General features: G+C 43.4%; 2 protein-coding genes across 7 annotated transcripts in view; one reads left to right on the top strand and one right to left on the bottom strand.

Annotated features, from left to right (window-relative positions):
• The window catches only part of LOC112622083, a 117,191-nt gene that overhangs the window by 5,185 nt on the left and 91,576 nt on the right, over window positions 1–20,430 (bottom strand). Inside the window, exon 2 of one of the 3 annotated variants that reach the window (XR_003118934.1) lies at window positions 2,449–2,601. The exons of 1 other annotated variant lie outside the window; for it this stretch is intronic. Coding sequence is in view for 1 of the 2 variants with exons in the window: in XM_025381352.1 (XP_025237137.1) it covers window positions 2,534–2,601 (68 nt within the window). In the remaining variant the exon portion in view is untranslated. Of the gene's footprint in view, window positions 1–1,928; window positions 2,602–20,430 lie in introns of those variants that run through there. One more of the 3 variants, XM_025381352.1, reaches the window with a different exon arrangement.
• The window catches only part of TRAF3IP2 (TRAF3 interacting protein 2), a 48,127-nt gene that overhangs the window by 13,165 nt on the left and 14,532 nt on the right, over window positions 1–20,430 (top strand). For 3 of the 4 annotated variants that reach the window (XM_025381345.1, XM_025381343.1, XM_025381344.1), the window contains 3 exons: window positions 470–1,300; window positions 13,065–13,257; window positions 17,979–18,157. In XM_025381345.1, the coding sequence (XP_025237130.1) occupies window positions 478–1,300; window positions 13,065–13,257; window positions 17,979–18,157 (1,195 nt within the window). In that variant the 5' untranslated portion in view covers window positions 470–477. Of the gene's footprint in view, window positions 1–469; window positions 1,301–13,064; window positions 13,258–17,978; window positions 18,158–19,486; window positions 19,964–20,430 lie in introns of those variants that run through there. The other variant, XM_025381346.1, reaches the window with a different exon arrangement.

The following is a 20,430-nucleotide window of genomic DNA, read 5'->3' as shown; positions in this document are numbered from 1 at the left end:
TCATTTTTTACACAAAATAGCAGCATAGTATGCACACTGCTCTGCGCGTGGCTTTTAGAAAAAACTCACTTAATACATCTTAGCCATCATTCCATATCAGTTACTAAGATTTATTTCATCATGTATTCCAAGCACACACGAAGCAGCCCACATTATGATAATTTCTCTTTCCTCAATACTTGGCAGTTGATTTTCATCTGTGTTTTCCCCTTGCTGGTGAATGATTTCTACCACAGGATGGTCCCATCATATTCTTTGAATTGCCTTCCAGATAAAATATCTTAATAAGCATTAGTGCTTTTGCCTAGAGGATAAGTAAACAATTTTATGGATTAGGGCTCTGCAGGCACATTGGTGTCTCAATGTTAATTTAAACCACATCCTGAATGAGGTCCCTTAAGGTCATAAAGTGAGGACTCCAAGAATTGATCTGTCTTCTAAGGCTATGGCATGTTTTCTCTTGTTCCAGAAACTAGAATGAACCGAAGCATTCCTGTGGAGGTCGATGAATCAGAACCATACCCAAGTCAGTTGCTGAAACCAATCCCAGAATATTCCCTGGAAGAGGAATCAGAACCACCTGCTCCAAATACAAGGAACATGGCACCCAACAACTTGTCTGTACCCACAACGCCTCACAACTCCTCCAGAGACTTTTCTCAAGCTCACGCAACCCTGAAACTTGTAAATCACCAGCGGCCTGTATCCCAGCAGGTCACCTGCCTGCACACTCAAGTTCTGGAGGACAGTGAAGACAGCTTCTGCAGGAGACACCTAGGCCCAGGCAAAGCTTTCCCCTCTGGGTGCTCTGCAGTCAGCGAGCCCGAGTCTGAGTCTGTGGTTGGAGTCCTCCCTGCAGAGCATCAGTTTTCATTTATGGAAAAACGTAATCAATGGCTGGGATCTCAGCTTTCAGCAGCTTCTCCTGACACTGGCCATGACTCAGACAAATCAGACCAAAGTTTACCTAATGCCTCAGCAGACTCCTCGGGCAGTAGCCAGGCGATGGTACAGCGGCCCCAGCCTCACGGGAACCGAGCAGGCCTGGATCTGCCAACCATAGACACGGGATATGATTCCCAGCCCCAGGATGTCCTGGGCATCAGGCAGCTGGAAAGGCCCCTGCCCCTCACCTCCGTGTGTTACCCCCAGGACCTCCCCAGACCTCTCAGGTCCAGGGAGTTCCCTCAGTTTGAACCTCAGAGGTATCCAGCATGTGCACTGCCTCTCAATCTTTCCCCACATGCTCCATGGAACTATCATTACCATTGTCCTGGAAGTCCCGATCACCAGGTGCCATGTAAGTGATCTTTACCTCCTCTGGGCATTCTGGGCTGGGTGACTGAAGAAACAAGGGCCTCACATCAATGCTTTGTGTCACTAGACTGGGATGAACAGGTCAGAATGCAGGGAGGGCATTCTGCTTCACCTAGGGGCTTTCCATGTGTGGTTGGATTTGCAAAGGGCCTTCAGAGAATGCTTTTTCTCTTTTTTTTTTTTTTTTTTAAAAAGTTTCTCGCTGTCACCCAGGCTGGAGTGCAGTGGTACAATCTCGGCTCACTGCAGGCTCCGCCTCCTGGGTTCACGCCATTCTCCTGCCTCAGCCTCCTGAGTAGCTGGGACTACAGGCACCTGCCACCACGCCCAGCTAATTTTTTGGTATTTTTAGTAGAGACGGGGTTTCACCATGGTGAGATCAGGATGGTCTCGATCTCCTGAGCTCGTGATCTACCCTCCTCCGCCTCCCAAAGTGTTGGGATTACAGGCGTGAGCCAGCGCGCCTGGCCGAGAATGCTTTTTCTTAGCCTAAAGCCTGTCCCACTGGAGTCTTCTTCTCTAGGGACCTTTAAGGACAAAACAGGTTCCTCTGTCTGGATTAGTTTAACAAACCTGCCTAGAAGCAGAGAGATGACCCAAGTGAGTTCTAGAAAATGTATTTTTTGTTCTGATCTTTGGGCATGTGGGTTCTTCCTTCTCTTCGTGTTTCTTCCCCATCTTAGATTTGGCAGAGAAAGGGCTTTTAGTGAAAAACAAAGCAAAACAAAACAAAAAACCAGAAGATGCCCAGAATGTCATTGAGACTCTGGGATTCGGGCCATTACATGAAAATGAAGTTGCATCTGTGATTTTGCTGCTTAAACCCTTTTGGACACTTGAGCTATCTACAGCTACCCTACATTCCAGCCACTCTAAGACTGGCAGTCCCCCTACTTGTGATGGTTCACATCTCCATGCGTTTGCCAGGCTCTTCTCTCTATCCGGGATGTTCTTCTCCCTCTGGTGTGTCTGACCCAGTTTCGTTACACCTTTTAAAAAAACTGCTTTATCGAGATCTAATTTACATACTGTAAGGTTTATCCTTAACCCATTTTAAATACAAAATTCAATAAATTTTAGTATTTTCACAGAGTTATGCAACCACCATCATACACATTTTTTGAGACTTACCTCAAGTGTCCCTCTGAAAACCTCCCCAGATCACGTTCTCCTTCAGGTCCTCTCTCTCCCTCCTGCTCTGGTCCTGTTGGGACACCTAACACCAGCATGGCATCTGATTATATACTTGTCTCCTCTCCTTCCAGACTGCAAGCTTTTGTGCATCTGCAAATGCAAACATGTACTTTCAATTCGTAATTCCCCAGCATTTAAGCACAGTGTCTGGCACATACTAGACTCTCAATAAACTACTTCTGAAATAATAATATGTACCAGTGCAGTAAGCATCTCTGAAAGTGATGAAGTCTTAGATTGAGATAAAAGATTCTATCACCTTTTTTTTTTTTCCCTACCACCATTCTTGATGTTAAATCTCCGCTGAGGCCCCTGGAAAATAACAATAGGGCTTTACAGATGAAACACAGGGCTGTGAGATGTGATATTTTTCTTAGCAAATAAACACTAGACATAAAGTAGGTCAAAGAGTGTAAGAAGTGCCTGACCAAAGGCCTGATGCACAGCTTTAAAATAAATTATAGAAATAATTACAAATGCTGTAATCAACCATAATTTACATACTAGTACATGTATACTAAGTATAAAGCTTCCTAAAGTGAAGAGAGCAACACAGTAATTCATAACCCAAAAAAAGAAAAAAACAACAAAGAGGAGATAGAGAAATGTAACTTAGAAGATGCTTGGAAGAAATAGGTAAGAATGAATGTGAGATCAGGAATGAGGGTGGGGGCTGGGGAAACAGGAGGGTGTGAGGACAATGGGGCCTTGGGCTGGAGAGAGAGAAAGAGCTCGTGATGCCTAAAACTGGGACGTGGTGTATAAATGTTGGGAAGTCAACAGGGTGGGAGCACATGGATGCCACCGCCTGCTCTAAGCGCCCAGTCATAGGGTGGGTGTGGTGGTGGATTCCCTTAAGTATGAATCACTGAGAACTGAATGTTGGCAAGGTCAAGGCTGTATTTCTCAGTGATTGCCAGGTTTAAAAGGAATAATTTGTGAGAATAATACCATAAACTACTTTTTAACATTCTGTTAATCTGCATTTAAAGGTAAGTTTTCACCACGCATGGTGGCTCATGCATGGTGGCTCACGCCTGTAATCCCAGCGCTTTGGGAGGCCGAGGTGGGTGGATCACTTGAGGTCAGGAGTTCGAGACTAGCCTGGCCAACATGGTGAAACCCTGTCTCTGCTAAAAATACAAAAAAAATTAGCCAGGTGTTGTGGCAGGTGCCTGTAATCCCAGCTACTCAGGAGACTGAGGCATGAGAATTGCCTGAACCCGGGAGGCAGAGGTTGCAGTGAGCCGAGATTGCGCCTGGGCGACGACAGAGTGAGACTCCATCTCAAAAAAAAAATTTTTTTTCTGATCATTATAATATTTGGTCACTCCTAAAATTGAAATAATGCCCAGAAGTTCAAAAAAGAAAAAAAAAAGTTTTCATATTTCTGCCACCCAAATAAAATTCCCTATTAGGGTTTTGACATATTAATTTTCAGTGTTTTTTTTCTTTTCATATATTTTTAATCTGAAATTAAAATAATTTTCAGTGACATTGAGTGTACTTATTCCAGAATCATTTAAAACTGCTTCATCGTATTTCATCAGATGAATCTACCAAATTATTATTAACCTGTTCTTTATTGTCAGACATTTAAAATAGTTTCCAGTTTTCTGATCCAGTAAGCAATGATGTGGCCAACATTGCATACATACGTTTTTAACTGCACTTCCGATTAACCCCTTAGATTAATGCAAAGAAGTGTGAATACTTAAGTCAAGGCTTTGTGATACAGTCCCAAGCAGCTGACTTTGACTACTAGCAAGGGAAAGCCTCATTGTGATAGACAAAAACAGCACTGACTCATTGTTATAATGGACCCACTGGAAAATACTTCCCACTGGAAAATACTTTTCCTGTTGTTGGAGCTGAAACGGCGCCATTGGCAATCCAGTTTTTGGAGGTGAGCGTTGTCCCGTTGGGGCAGGTTCCTTTAAAAGGCAAACACTCCTGACTGGGAACACTTTTTGTCTCTATTGCCCCAGGACCCGCTTTCTTTCAGCATTTCACCATCCCCTTGCTCTCTGTATTATTTCCTTCTGTTAAGGGGTTGGGGAGAGACATGTAGGATCCTGGGGGCAAAAAGAGGTGTTGAAAGGCAGAGGGAAGAGAATGGGGATAGGAGAGGGGAATAATTTACAGAAGATATACAAATAGCCAATATGAGAATTAAACCAAGCTCAACATTATTAGATTTAAGAAGTGCAAAATTCTAAAATATACCTTTTCCCTGATTCATTGTGCAAAAATTAAAAACTTTGGACAACATCCAGTGTTGGTGGAGTTACAGAGAAATGAATATTCCCAGTCACTCTTGATAGGAGTGTAAATTGGTGCAATCTCCCAGAAGGCAATTTCCCTATCAAAATTTTATATGTGCTTCCTCTTTGGCCCAGTAGTTTCACTTATAGGAATCTATCCTATAGAAACATTAAACAAGCACATACAAATACAAGAACAAGAATGTTTAGGAAAGCATTGTTGCATTAGAGTAAAAACAAAAACAACTACAATGCCTAGCAATAAGGGGCCAGATAAGTCATTTGTGATTTATGTATACAATGGACTACTAGGCCCATGTTGCACTGAATACACCTTCTGACATCAAAAAGTTTAAAGGCAATAGCTGCAGTGATGATCCCATCCATATATATATATTTTAAACTACCTATGTTTATATATACGTATTAAGTCTAGCAGGATCTAGTGGTGATCTTGGTGGGGAGGGGAGCAGGGAATTAAGAGGAGATAGGTATATTTTCCTTCTAATTTCATATACTTTTGTTGATTTTTAAAAATAGCAAATGGCTGGGTGCGGTGCCTCACACCTGTAATCCCGACACCTTGGGAGGCAGAGGAGGGCAGATCACTTGAGGTCAGGAGTTCGAGACCAGCCTAGCCAATATGATGAAATGTTGTCTACTAAAAATACAAAAATTAGCCGGGCATGGTGGCATGCGCCTGTAATCTCAGCTACTCAGGGAGGCTGAGGCATGAGAATCACTTGAACCCAGAAGGTGGAGGTTGCAGTGAGCTGAGATTGTGCCACTGCACTCCAGCCTGGGCAACAGAATGAGAGTCAGTCTTAAAAACAAAAACAAAACCATATAAAAAATATAAAAACAAAAATAGCAAACAGGTATTACTTCTATAATTAAGAAATGAGTCAAGACTGAAAAGAACAAAGGAAAACTGAGCACGTACAGAAGGCAAGCTTGCCCCAATTCACCTTGCATGTCCCTTGGCCCTGGCTCCCATCTAACCACAGAGAAGAGGGTCAGGGTTGCCTGTGCTGATGGCATTTTTGCAGGGCATTGCAACCCTAGAATATTTATGAGGCCTCCAGCAGCAATGACTCCCATGAAGGTTGCTGTGAGGATTAAATGAGATAATGTATTAAAGGCACTAGGAAAGTGGCTGGCTGGTGGTAAGCCCTCAATACTAACAGCTTTTAGTTATTATTGTTATTATTTAAATGCATCCTGCAGCCCAGTTCTGCAGGGTGCTCCTCTACTTCCAGATCCCACTCACTGGCACAGATTTTAAGCATTCAGGGCAGGTGTACAAATGCTTAGTTTCATGTCAGGGCTATAACTGCACTTAATTGCCAACAAAACCACTTCAAAAGAGCTGTTCACCTAAGGGATGCTTGTGCAGTTGGAAACCATGGCTACGTGGCTCTACTCGGCTTTAGAAGAGCATTACTTCCTTACCCATTAATGAATATATAAATAAATAATAATCACCATGCAAATGGCATATCGAAGCTTTTTGCAAGGTAAAGCAAAAATGGTTATTGGTCACCTCTTTCATGTGAAAAAAAAAAAAAGGTTTTCAAAGTAGGTGAAAATAAGAAAAGGAATAAGCCTGTGTTTTTTCCTCACCCCACACCCTGGAAAAGTCGGCCTCCTGCTGCCTCCGAATCCTTCCACTGAAGGTCACCAGCATGGAGTTCATGGCTGTGCAATCAAATGAAACTCATGATGCAAATATTTGGGAAAAGAGAGGGAATTAAGTCTAGAGAGCCCTCATTTTATTATAAAAGTATTGCTTTCTCTACCAAGGAGACTGAATAGAATAAAATTATGGGTACATGGGTACAATTGTACCTGTGGACCAAAAAAAAAAAAAAAAAGGGATGATTTGTATGCTAGAATGCATGCACAATTAAAGTGAGGGAAAAAAGAAACCAGATGGAAGAAATGATAAAGAAGGAGTTGCCTTTCAGGAACCACAGCTGCTTACAGCTGTGGGAGTTCCTGCAACAGTTTATATTGGCCATTTTGTTTCCTGGCTAAACTGATTGCATTATATCACGATGTTTTTTTGACAACTTGAAAATCAGATTTTATTTCTCTCTCATAAACTCTTTTAATACCATTCTTAATAAGGAAGAAAAATGTTGCATGTTGCGACTGATAAATGGAAAACCTCATTTAGGATTTGGTTTCCACATTCCAAGTGGTAAAAGCTCAGTAACACGAGGATCGTGTGTACTCAGGCCAAGAAGATCACAGGATTGACAAATAACATACAGTCCTGGGCGCCCATTCGTGATTGTGCAAGATTTTCATTTCTGCTTTGTGATTAACACTGCCTCTGAACTGAGGAGTTACCATGCTAGCAAATCATTTGTCTGTCACGTCACCCACCTTCCCGCTCCTACAGAATAAACTCTCTTGATGGAATTGTAGGCACTGGGGACAAGTCCGCAGGAAAGCTATTTTTGAACAGGGATTCTCAAGTAGGTGGCTGTCGACTCATATGTCTCCCCTTCTCACACACTAACTAGTGTGGGTTTGTGTTTAAAAACAGACACCCACAGACAGGCAGATTTTCTTTCTCTCTCCATTTATTTTGAGGTACTCCCAAGGGAACTGTATCCTATTTATCTTTGTTCGCCAAGTGCCTGGCCATCGAGGTTCAATAAATATTTGTTGAATGAATAAAAAGAAATCTGTTCTCTACTTCCTGGGGAAAGGAGTGAGCCTTAATCATGAGTAGAGTCTTTGTGATATGAAGCCTTGGAAAAGCCATTTTTTTTTTTTTTGGTCTGGGAGGGAAGCAAAGAAGGGAGTCAGTGAAATTTGGAAACAGAACCTGTCCATCCACTTATCACTTTATTCAGCAAATAGTCATACACGGTCCTTGTTTTCATGGAATTCACAGTCTACTGGAGAGATGGATAAGAAATAGAAGTCAAAAACAGAATGACAAATTATAAGTGCTATAAGGGAAGTAACTGTTGGAATAGACATTAATAGACAGGTTGGCCAGAGAATGTCTCTTTAAGCAGACATCTGAGCTGAAACCTAAAGGACGAGAAGGTCAAGGAAGCAAGGAGCTAAGGAAGCAGGGAGCTTGATGTCATTAAGATATCAAAAGCAAGCCAGTGCGGCCTAGCAGAGTGAGCAAGGAGAGAATGGTGTGCTAGAAGATGAAGGCTACACAGGCCGTGGTGAGGAATCTGGATTTTTATTCTGAGTTAAACTTCTTTACGGAAATGGAAAATTGAACTCTATAATTCTCAATACGGAACTTAGAACAGTATTTGACATGTAGCAAGTGATCAATAAATGTTAGCCCTTATTTTATATGTATAGTATCCAAGTAAATTAGCAAGCCTTTGTCATAGTAATTGGAAAAAAATGATTAAAGCTTGAGCAATGAAAAAAATGATTAAACCTTGAGCAATGAAAAAGATGATCATTTACCTGATAAACATAGTTTTTATTTATCAACTTTTCTTTTTTGTGTGTGTGTGTATTTCTTTTTTTGTAGAGATGGGATTTCACCTTGTTGGTCAGGCTAGTCTTAAACTCCTGGGCTCAACAGATCCAACCACCTAGGCCTCCCAAAGTGCTAGGATTACAGGCATGTCCAGCCTATTTAGGAACCTTTTCCATACAACCAGTCAAATTCCAGACAAAGCTGGTCAGATTCCACTTACAAAAGGGAATGCTCATTTTTTATTGATCCATTGATATTCAGTTTTCCTTTGTTTTCAACAATAAAAGGACAGCATGGAAGACTATATTGTCAGTACCCTAATTTTAGAAATTGATGAGGTGTATCATTTTCATCTGCTCATATAAACTGGCATAACTTTTTACCACAGGTGGCCGTTTCTGAAATGAAAGTTACAGCTAATCAAACACTTAGCCCCACATGCCTTGGTGATTTTAATGATATGATTTGTTGCTATGAGACAAAAACATGTTGTGCGGGAAATAATCTGTTAGAAATCATATGACCTTGATTCAAAGGCTTTTGATTAACAGCACTAACATCCGCTTTCTGGAAAAGAAATAAACCCTGTGATTAGAGCTTGGTAGTCCTTTTAAAGCAAATAAAACAGTATTAGCCATTCATTAATGGATATAGGAAGCAAAAATGGCTTCAAACATTAAAAACTTCCCAAGATACTTTCAGCTCTTTCCTCTTAAACGCTTTTAAGGCCACTGGCAAAATTTCTCCTCTTTTACTTTGTCTTTCTCCTTCCTACTTCTGGAGGGAGACACCAATTAAACCAAAAAACCCCCAAAACAGATGGACAGCAGAAGAGAATTAAGGTAGTCTAGAGCAGTGGTCCCCAACCTTTTTGGCACCAGGGACCAGTTTCATGGAAGACAATTTTTCCACGGACTGGGGAGGGGGATGGTTTGGGGACGATTCAAGTGCATTACATTTATTGTGTACTTTATTTCTATTATTGTTACATTGTAATATATAATGAAATAATTATACAACTCATCATAATGTAGAATCAGTGGGAGCCCTCAGCTTGTTTTCCAGCAGCTAGATCTGGGGGCGATGGAAGACAGTGACAGATCATCAGGCCTTGGATTCTCATAAGGAGCATGCAGCCTAGATCCCTCATGTGCGCAGTTCACAATAGGGTCTGCGCTCCTATGAGAATCTAATGCCGCTGCCGATCTGACAGGGGGCAGAGCTCAGGTGGTAATGCAAGTGGTGGGGAGCGGCTGTAAATACAGACAGAGCTTCACTTGCTCACCCATTGCTCACCTCCCACTGTGTGGCCTGGTTCCTAACAGGCAACAGACTGATACCAGCCTGTGGCCTGGGAGTTGGGGGCTCCTAGTATAGGAGACCTGTGCCCTAGAAAGTATTAATAGATTGTGCAGTCCTAAATGGCTTCTCTTTTTCTGTAAGTCGGCTTTGTAACTATTGAGCCTTCGTTCATTCATCTATTGAGCGTCCCCTGGGTGCCGGTGCTATCCTTGGAGACATGGTAGCAAGAGGACACAGTCTATGTTTTCACAGAGCTTATGTTCTAGTAGGGAAGGCAGGCACGAAGTTGACAGGTAAAAGTCATGCTTACTTATGCAAACCCATGATAGGAACTATGAAGGAAGCAAAATAGGGAATGGGATAAAGTAACTGGGCGAGGAGGCAGGCCTCTTTGGACAGGTGATATTTGGGCTGAGTTCTGAATGGCAAGAAGTCAGTCTGAAAATCTAGGGCAAAAACATTCTGGACAAAGAGGGTAGCAAACTCAGGATCCCAAAGGAGAGGACAAGTTTGGGATATTCAAGATGAAGCCAGAGCTTACTGGGCCAGTGAGAGTGTCGTGGGAGGCAAGATCTATAGGGGCTGGAACCTGATCAAGCAGGGTAGATTGTAAGTGCAGTCCACCACAACAGTTCTATCTACAGCTGGGTTTGTAAAGGGTCTGCTCACACAAGGCTCATCAAAAAGCAGGGCTGGCCCCTACCTGGGGACCTGATAGCAGTGGCATTTTTTGCTTTTTTTTTTGAGATGGAATCTCGTCCTGTTGCCTAGGCTGGAGTGCCGTGGTGCCATCTCGGCTCACTGCAAGCTCTGCCTCCGGGGTTCACGCCATTCTCCTGCCTCAGCCTCCTGAGTAGCTGGGACTACAGGTGCCCACCACCACGCCCGGCTAATTTTTTTGTATTTTTAGTAGAGACAGGGTTTCACCGTGTTAGCCAGAATGGTCTTGATCTCCTGACCTCGTGATCCGCCTGCCTCAGCCTCCCAAAGTGCTGGGATTACAGGCGTGAGCCACCGCGCCTGGCCATTTTTTGCTATTTTTTAAACTGAGGGAAAGGAGCAGTGGAGACCTGCCCTGTTGCCCTGAAACTGCAACTGGTGATCTGGACCCCCTGGAATATATCCGCCCTGCCCTAAGAAGGCTGCCAAGGTGAAGCCTGTGCAGTAGACCTTGTCCTAGACCATAGGAGTCTCTGTGGGCCTGTCTTCCATTCTGAGAGCAGTCCGTTCAAGTCCTGGTCTCCTTTGTCATCCAGGTGCAGGGATAGACCTACGTGGATTCGTTTCTCCCCCTCCCCCTCTTTAAACCCCTACTACTTGTCATGACCAGGCCTAAGCAATATCAGGGCAAGGGTCACGGGGTCCTGCCAGGAGACAGTCTGGGTTGGAGGGGCATGGTCACTTTTGCCAGAAGCAGCATGATCGGAAGGACCCAGGTGGTGTCATGGGTCAAAGGAGACAATAATAGATTGAGTCCAGGGAATCTTGACCACACTTGAGAGACTAGCTTGGGCACGTCGCCAGGTCACCCAAACAGTTTCCTGAGTCTAGGCAATGAGAACCTGGAGGAGGCCACACTAGTGAACGTACACATTATTTGTCTTTTGTTCTGTATTTGAGGCCATCATTCCTCTGAATGTCCCTTTGAAAATGTAGATGGCTCCTGACTGCTTTACCAAACTAAGAATACAGTTCTTTTTTTTTTTGTTTTTGAGACGGAGTCTTGCCCTTTTGCCCAGGTCGGAATGCAATGGCACAATCTCAGCTCACTGCAGCCTCCATCTCCCAAGTTCAAGGGATTCTCCTGCCTCAGCCTCCCAAGTAGCTGGGGTTACAGGTGTGTGCCATGACACCCAGCTAATTTTTGTATTTTTAGTAGAGATGGGGTTTCACCATGATGGCCAGGCTGGTCTCAAACTCCTGAACTCAGGTGATCCGTCTGCCTCGGCCACCCGAAGTGCTGGGATTACAGGTGTGAGCCACCGTGCCTGGCCTTAAGAATCAATTCTTAGCCACATTCTCACCCTTCCCATTTTGATTTCAACCTACCAGTCACTTTGTTGTTTACTTGCCAGTTTTATTTTGCTGTACATCCCTATATGTATCCTATCTACATGGCAGGCAAACTTGATTATTACTTTTATAATCAGCAAAAGAATTTTAAGATCAATGAGGGTTTTTTAAAAAAATAAACAAAACCACTTCCTTCTTGTCCTAACTAGTTATGCCTCCTTCTGGATCGTCTTATGCTTATGTGGGTCGCAGGGGCAGTGCTTGGATCACTAGGAGGTGCTCATTGTTCATCTTGCAGGGCTACCATTTGGCTCTTTTCAGTCCTCTTGCATCTCTCACATTTCCCAACACCTTACCCCCTTTGGGCCTGGGCCATTCCCTCAGAGCTCTTCCCTCTCACCCTTACTTGGTTCCCTGCATCTCTCCTCTGGGCTTTTAGTTCTATTCTTTTGCCTAGTCAGGCAGGCTGCCCTTCCCTGGGGACCCGCCTGCTCCTGGTCCTGGCTGGGACCCACTTTTTCCCAGGTTGCACATTCACATAAGTCACTGCCAGCTCTGGCTTTGCTCTGAGCCCAGCCCTCTTCAAACAGCCCTGGCTCCAATTGCAGGTAGGCTCTAGCAGGAGAGGACCAAGGAAGTTGGAGGGTGTTGCCAATGGGTTGGCTAGTTCCCAGGAGGATGAGCGAAGTTTTCATTCATTTACCTCTTCTTAAGAGGGAGTGGGGGCCGGGCGTGGTGGCTCAAGCCTGTAATCCCAGCACTTTGGGAGGCCAAGATGGGCAGATCATGAGGTCAGGAGATCGAGACCATCCTGGCTAACACTGTGAAACCCCATCTCTACTAAAAAATACAAAAAACTAGCCGGGCGAGGTGGCGAGCGCCTGTAGTCCCAGCTACTCGGGAAGCTGAGGCAGGAGAATGGCGTGAACCCGGGAGGCGGAGCTTGCAGTGAGCCGAGATCGCACCACTGCACTCCAGCCTGGGCGACAGAGCGAGACTCCGTCTCAAAAAAAAAAAAAAGAGGGAGTGGGGTGTGTGTGTGTGTGCACATGCACGTGTGTGTCCACTTGGGGGAGGAAAGGACAGAGCAGTGATTCTATATCTATCATACAGATAATTTTTCCTAGCCTTGGATTTGGGACATGAAGGAAATTATGGTAGGAATGGTGGTGTGAAAGAGGTTCTTCATGGTTGGATTTGCCTAAGAATCTTACGAAAAGAGGAGCCTGTGTAGAGTTTTTTGAAAAGTTTTTTGAGCTTTCCAGTTAGAATACCAAACTGGTGATTTCACATATGTTTTTATTTAGGACAAAAAAAAGTGAATTTTGTGAAAACAGTCAAGTAATCAACAACAGAGAAATATGGCAAACATCGCAGAGGTGGTAACAGATGTCTGGACCCCTCAGCTGGTATCAAGACACAAATGAGCATGGAGCTTACGACTCTTTTCACACGAAGGAGCTAGAGTTGATGTTCCCTGTTCTCTTTGTCGTCTTCATCTACAGATGGCCATGACTACCCTCGAGCAGCCTACCAGCAAGTGATCCAGCCGGCTCTGCCTGGGCAGCCACTGCCTGGAGCCAGTGTGAGAGGCCTGCACCCTGTGCAGAAGGTTATCCTGAATTATCCCAGCCCCTGGGACCAAGAAGAGAGGCCCGCACAGAGAGACTGCTCCTTTCTGGGGCTTCCAAGGCACCAGTAAGTATGACAGGCCCAATCTTCAGGCATTTTTAACATGGAAAGGAATTATGCCAATGCAAGGAAGATGTAACAGAATTCTTTATAGGTTTGCTAATCCACGTTAGTGAGCAAGTCACACAGTGGAACACCCAATATAGACTTTTCAGGTCAGGAGGAAATGGAAGCTGATTGACAAGGATCTCTATCAGACACAGAGAGCCACTAGTGACTAGTCGAAATTCTGTTGAAGGAAAGGTTCTTCAGATGTTCTCCAAGTCACACCCCTTTCTTTTATTTTCAGATCATCTGAATTTTTAATCCACAAAATAGATTTTTGTTTTTACTATGACTGACTTCCACTGTAGCCAATTCTTTATGTATCTAGTGTCTATTCCTGTTTAAGCCTATTTCTTTCTTTAAAATGTTAAATTCAATTAATTTTTGGTCAAAATTTAAAATGACCTGTTCTTTTCTTTTTTTGAGACAGCGTCTTGCTCTGTCACCCAGGCTGGCGTGCAGTGGTGCAAACTTGACTCACTGCAACCTCTACCTTACAGGTTCAAGCAATCCTCCCACCTCAGCTTCCTAAGTAGCTGGGACTAGAAGCACGCGCCACCATGCCCAGCTAACTTTTGTATATTTTGTAGTGATGGGATCTCCTTATGTTGCCCAGCTGGACTTGAACTCCTGGGCTCAAGTGATCCACCCACCTTGGTCTTCCAAAGTGCTGGTATTATAGGCATGAGCCACTGCGCCTAGCTTATTATTTTCTTTTGTAATAAAAACATTCATACATGTTGAGTACCATTATTAGGTCTCTCCTATGCTTCTTTAGAAAAACAACTCTGTATTTTCATGATTTCAGTTGTGTAACTCTTCAATCTTTTTTTTTTTTTTTTTTGAGACGGAGCCTTGCTCTGTCGCCCAGGCTGGAGTGCAATGGCATGATCTTGGCTCACTGCAACCTCTGCCTCCCGGGTTCAAGCTATTCTCCTGCCTCAGCCTCCCAGGTAGCTGCATGCCACCACATCTGGCTAATTTTTATATATATTTTTTTTTTTTTTTTTTTTTTTTTTTTGAGACGGAGTCTCGCTCTGTAGCCCAGGCTAGAGTGCAGTGGCCGGATCTCAGCTCACTGCAAGCTCCGCCTCCCGGGTTCACGCCATTCTCCGGCCTCAGCCTCCCGAGTAGCTGGGACTACAGGCGCCCGCCACCTCGCCCGGCTAGTTTTTTGTATTTCTTAGTAGAGACGGGGTTTCACCGTGTTAGCCAAGATGGTCTCGATCTCCTGACCTCGTGATCCACCCGTCTCGGCCTCCCAAAGTGCTGGGATTACAGGCTTGAGCCACCGCGCCTGGCCAATTTTTATATTTTTAGTAGAGATGAGATTTCACCATATTGGCCAGGCTAGTCTCGAACTCCTGACCTTGTGATCTGCCCGCCTAGGTCTCCCAAAGTGCTGGGATTGCAGGCATGAGCCACCATGCCCTGCCTCTTTCATCATTTTTTCCCCTTATTCTCTTTGGATTTTCCTTTTCTCTTAATTTATGGATCTAAAATATACAGATAAAACTCATGTAAATGGAGCGTCCTGATTTATGACAATATTTGGAAGAAAGTAGATTAAATGTTTACTGTTGCTCAAAAACAACTTTTATATACCACTGTAAAACTAGATTCTGTTTTTACTGCATAGACTAAAATATGAAGTTACTATTAGAGTGGATTTTTCAGAAATACAGAAAGTGGTAATTAGTTTGAAAATTTCATTGAAAGAAAAAAAGTCCACTTTATTAACAATGGTGAAGAGGCACATGCCTGCTTTCTCTTTTGCTCAGAAGCCCACAAACCCTCATATTTTCTTTCAAGACAGATCCCTTTTTTCTCTTTTTCTTTTGAGACAGGATCTGGCCCTGTCACTCAGGGTGGAGTGCAGTGGTGCGATCTCGACTCATTGAAACCTCTGCCTCCGGTGCTCAAGCCATCTTCCAACCTCAGCCTCCCAAGAGTAGCTGGAACTACAGGTGCCCGCTACCATACCCAGCTAATTTTTTTTTATTTTTTGTAGAGAAGGGGTCTCACTTTGTTGCCCAGGCTGGTTTCAAACTCCTGGCCTCAAGTGATCCACCCACATCAGCCTCCCAAAGTGCTGGGATTACGGGTGTGAGCCACCGTGCCGGGCCAGATCCCTTATTTTTCTAAACCATAAATACATGGAGTTTAAACAATGGAATTAGGTAAAATGTGATTTTACAGCAGGATAGGCACTCTTACAGCAGAAATATCTAAAATTCCAGGGAAATAAATAAAACGTTAGCATCTTTATGAAATAAGTTTGGTGTTGAATAGGAAAGAGAATAGTAATTTTTAAAATAAACTTTTATTTTGAAACAATTTTAGACTTACAAAAGAGTTGCAAAGATAATACAGAGTAATTGGTTTTGTAGCATCAATTTAAGCCTGCTCTGGTCTTCTTGATCTATTTTATCATTTTAGGATAATGAAAAATAAGTTCAGGTAAAGGAGCTAGGCTGGGCATGGTGGCTCACACCTGTAATCCCAGCACTTTGGGAGGCAGAGGTGGGTGGATTGTTTGAGCCCAGGAATTTGAGACCAGCCTGGGCAACATAGCGAAAACCCATCTCTACAAAAAAATGCAAAAATTAGCCTGGTGTGGTGGTACATACCTGTGGTTCTAGCTACTCAGGAAGCTGAGGCAGAAGAATTGCCTGAACCCAAGAGATCAAGGCTGCAGTGAGCTGTGATTGTGCCACTGCACTCCAGCCTGGGTGACAGAGTGAGACTCTGTCTCAAAAACTAACAAACAAACAAAACATACATACACATACACACAAACCCATCCAACTGAGGCTGGGCATGGTGGCTCATGCCTGTAATCCCAGTACTTTGGGAGGCCAAGGCAGGAAGATCGCTTGAGGCCAGGAGTTCGTGACCAGCTTGGGCAACATGGTGAAACCCCATCTCTACCAAAATAATACAAAAATTAGCCAGGTGTGGTAGCTCATGCCTGTGGTCCCAGCTACTCAGGAGGCTAAGGTGGGAAAATCACCCAAGCCCAGGAGGTCAAGGCTGCAGTGAGCTGTGATTGAGCCTGGGTGACAGCAAGACCCTGTCCCCCCCAAAAAAAAGAAGAGAAGCTAGCTAAGTCTCCTCTTACTGATAGTTTGAAAGAGAACTTTAATTCGGAAAGTTTACTCTGTCATTAATTTCCATGGTGTTGTTTTTATACAGAAGTTTTTGAATATTATCAAGGCTTTAACATTTCTTTATCATATAAGCAATCATCTTCTATAACAACTAAGCAACTTTTGAAACAGTTTTTTTGGTATAAAAGAATTTAATGCAAAATAACTGGAATGGGTTTTTCTTGGAGAAATAAAAAAAAGAAAAAGAGAAAAAAAAATGGAATGGGATCCCCCCATTAGATGAAAGCTTATGTTATAGAAATTATTTTCTCGATATTAATAAAAATATGAAATAAAAATAATCTTAAGCATTCATATTTTCAAAATATAGTACAGTTGAGATTCTGTGTAATTTTATTTCAAATCCTGTTACATAAGACTTTTAGAATTCCCGATTACTCTTTGGGTAAAAATATGAAAAGCATAAGCAACAATCTATAAAAACCGGGCATATACATAGAGATTTTGTAGTCAAAACATTTTTTTAAAATTTATAATATGACACAATTTCAAACACACAACAAATAACAACATCCATGTTCCCACTACCCAGATTTTAAGAATGTTAACATATTGTCACATTTGCTTCAGAATTTTTTTAAAGAAATAAAACATTATAGAGACAGTTTTAGTCCTACCACCGGTTCGCACAACACCACAGAACAGGGCCACTAAAGAGCCTGCCTCCTCTGGCAGCCAGGAAGGTGGAGAATCAGAAAGCAACACCGCTGTGACCACTGCAATGGTTGGATCAGTTCTGTGCCAGATAGATCTCCACTGGCGAACAATGGATACCCATGCCCTGCCCTCGATGCTTGTGAAGCTGGTAACAGGACACTCGGAGGCTTTCTGGGGAAAACCCAGCACCTCATCACCGTGCTTACCAACAAAAACCACAGAAGCAGCAGAAGCATGCTCTCCATTTCCTTCTGCCCTGCAAATCTCACACGAGGGCATCTGATTGTTCATCTCAGCAGAATGCTCATGGGAATACTGGCAACCAAAATAATAAAGATGCTATCTAATATGGTAACAACTTCTTTAAAGGGTCTTCAAAATCAGATTTCCATTTATATGTCAACAGTACAAATACTTCTAAATCTACATGGCCCTCTTTACCTTTTGATACATAATTGAATGTTACCTATTATGAGCTAAAAGTCATGTCTTTTTATCTGAATGCCTATAACATCAACCATCTGTGTCACCTGTCATACTACTTTGTTTTGTTGGTGACCTTGTCTGCCCTGTGCATGAGACTTGTTTTTCCAATTAAACAAATCTTGAATGGAGAAATCAAATCCTGCTTCCCTCTTTGGAGTCAGAGCACAGGCCTTCACATGTGGCAGCCAGCTGAATTGCTTATTGACTAAAACTCCGTGGAGCTCCCTTCTTCCTTCTGTCTCAGATAAGAAATAGAGGCAGAGGAGAGAGAGCCCACTGGGATCTTCCCATAGTTTTAAAAGGCTTTCTGTCCCTGAAGGTTTGCCTTTGTAAAGAATGAAAATTGACTGTAAATGTATTCCTGTCTAGGGAACAGCCGCATCACCAGCCACCTAATAGAGCTGGCACTCCTGGGGAGTCCTTGGAGTGCCCTGCAGAGCTGAGACCACAGGTTCCCCAGCCTCCGTCCCCAGCTGCTGTGCCTAGACCTCCTAGCAACCCTCCAGCCAGAGGAACTCTAAAAACAAGCAATTTGCCAGAAGAATTGCGTAAGTTGTTTGCAACATTGTTCTCTCCTTCTTCTTGTGAGGTCTTGTACATTGTGATGGCTGGATGATCACTCGTCCCTAATCTCAGATTTTTTTTTTTTTTTGTCGCCCACTCCTGTCGCCTAGGCTGGAGTGCAGTGGTGTGATCATGGCTAACTGCAGCCTCAACCTCCTGGGCTCAGGTGATTCTCCCACCTCAGCCTCCTGAATAGCTGGGGTTACAGGTGCACACCACCACACCCAGCTAATTTGCTTATACTTTTACTAGAGACGGGGTTTTGCCATGTTGCCCAGGCTGGTCTCAAACTGCTGGACTCAAGCGATCCACCTGCCTTGGCCTCCCAAAGTGCTAGGATTACACTACTGTACCTGGCCTCATAACCTCAGCTATTTCTTATATACACAGTAAAATAAAATGTACTTTTTTTGCTTTTTGCTTAAAAAGTAACCAGCATTTTGTATGAATGTTTTTAGTGATTCTGACACCACTAGTAACGCTCAAAAACTGCTTACCTCTAGATTTCCTTAAGCACATACTCCAAAAACAAATAACCCCAATGCCTTTTCCCTCTTCTAAATGATGCTTTTGAGTGGACTTGTCCCTGGGTAAATTGATTGGATGTTCATGTGGTATTGGACAGGGACCCAGCGTCTCACCATAAGTTAGCAGCAGCCATCAAGAACGAGGTCATTTCCTGTAGGAATGAGCAATCTTGTTTGGAAAAAACCATCTCACATTCTCCATACTGCATCACAACCAAATGCAAAGTAAGCCTTTTATTTAAAGAAACATTCGACTAAGCGTAAGGTGATGATTCTTTTTCCACATTTTGCTGCCAGAACCAGAAATGTTGAAATATCACCAAAATGTTCTCATATTAAGGTCAATCAGGACAGTAATTTCCAGAAATCTTAAGAAAACAGCCACTATTTGTGAGATTATTATATGATGTGCTTGCTAGAGAAGCTCAGGTAATTCTAATATGCATTTTCCAAATCTGGGAACCTCTTTGAACCAAACCTGAAACAAAGCCTTTTGCATCTGCTAATTCCTTTTGGGGGATCTGTGCTGTTTAGTCATTGACAACTCTGAAAGATTTCTGTGACAATGATTCATTGCTGTTTTCATTCAAAACATTTTATTTCTGAACATTTTCTTAAGATCGTAATCATTTTAATTTTGAGCATTTCTGGAGAACAGATGCTGCCCCGCATACGTTATAGTCCTGATATCAGTCTATAGATCACATATATCTTACCACAATCTATAAAGGAAGTCCTAAAATACGTAAGAATTGGGTGAATGTTAGGTGTTCAGAAGAAAATTGAGTGCCATCAATATATCTAGCTGCTTAAATGTATAATATGACCATTATACACACTTCCATTTGGAAGGTGTGTTTCAAAAAACCTCAGAGTAGATACAGATTCGTATTTTCTCTCCAGCCCCCCTTTCTTCTCCGTCCTCTGCCCCAAGGGCTTCCTGAGATTTAACTGGTCCATTCCAGACTAAAAGCCAACACACAGAGATTATTCAGCTTTCACATTAAAATGCTAGTCAGACAATTTCCCTAAGACTTTAGCCTGAGAAAACGCTGGTTCATCCTGACTGGGTTAAGCCTGTCCAAACGGTACTGTCTGCTGCTCTAAGCTGACCCAGGGATGAGTGACGGAGTCTGTGATGTTGGACTGCCCAGAAGCAGTGTCTCTCCTTCAAGCTGCTGAAGTTTTTTTTTTTTTTTTTTTTTACTAACATTTCTGAGCTGTGCTTTGGTCTACTCCAAACTTCCTGGCCTTTCTCCAAAAGTGAGTGGATTGCGGGCAAGAAGGGAGCGGGGGAACCACTTTCTCACTCTCCTCCCACTTGCTCTTGTCAGAAGAGCGAGCTTTCAGGGCAGCGGAGAGCATCAGGAGATCAAAAGGAGACACTGCTGGGTGGCCCCTTAGCAAGTTTTAGCTTCTTTGCCTGCTGCGAGAGTATTCCTTGGGCACAGTGCCAAGTGTCTCTAAGAAACTAGGCGGTGCCTGATCTTAAGGACTCCGGGAGTCTAGGTGGTAGATTTCTTGTTAACGCCTCCCGGTTTTTCAGAAGCCCCCTTAGGCTTGTCTGAGCCTGCCAGTGCTCTCCTCTGTCGCTCTGATTTCCATTCACGCTGAGCAGTCTGCACTCCCTTGGACAGACCCGCTGGCATTTTGGGCCTGAGGAGCTGTGCCCTGAGGACAGCAACCCATACAATGCAGGCATAAGCTCTTAGAGCACCCCCAGCCCAAGG

This window comes from Theropithecus gelada, chromosome 4, assembly GCF_003255815.1.
Source record: "Theropithecus gelada isolate Dixy chromosome 4, Tgel_1.0, whole genome shotgun sequence".
NCBI classification, from domain to species: Eukaryota; Metazoa; Chordata; class Mammalia; order Primates; family Cercopithecidae; genus Theropithecus; species Theropithecus gelada.
The sequence above is the reverse complement of the archived record's forward strand: the minus strand, read 5'-3'. Positions and strand labels throughout refer to the sequence as shown.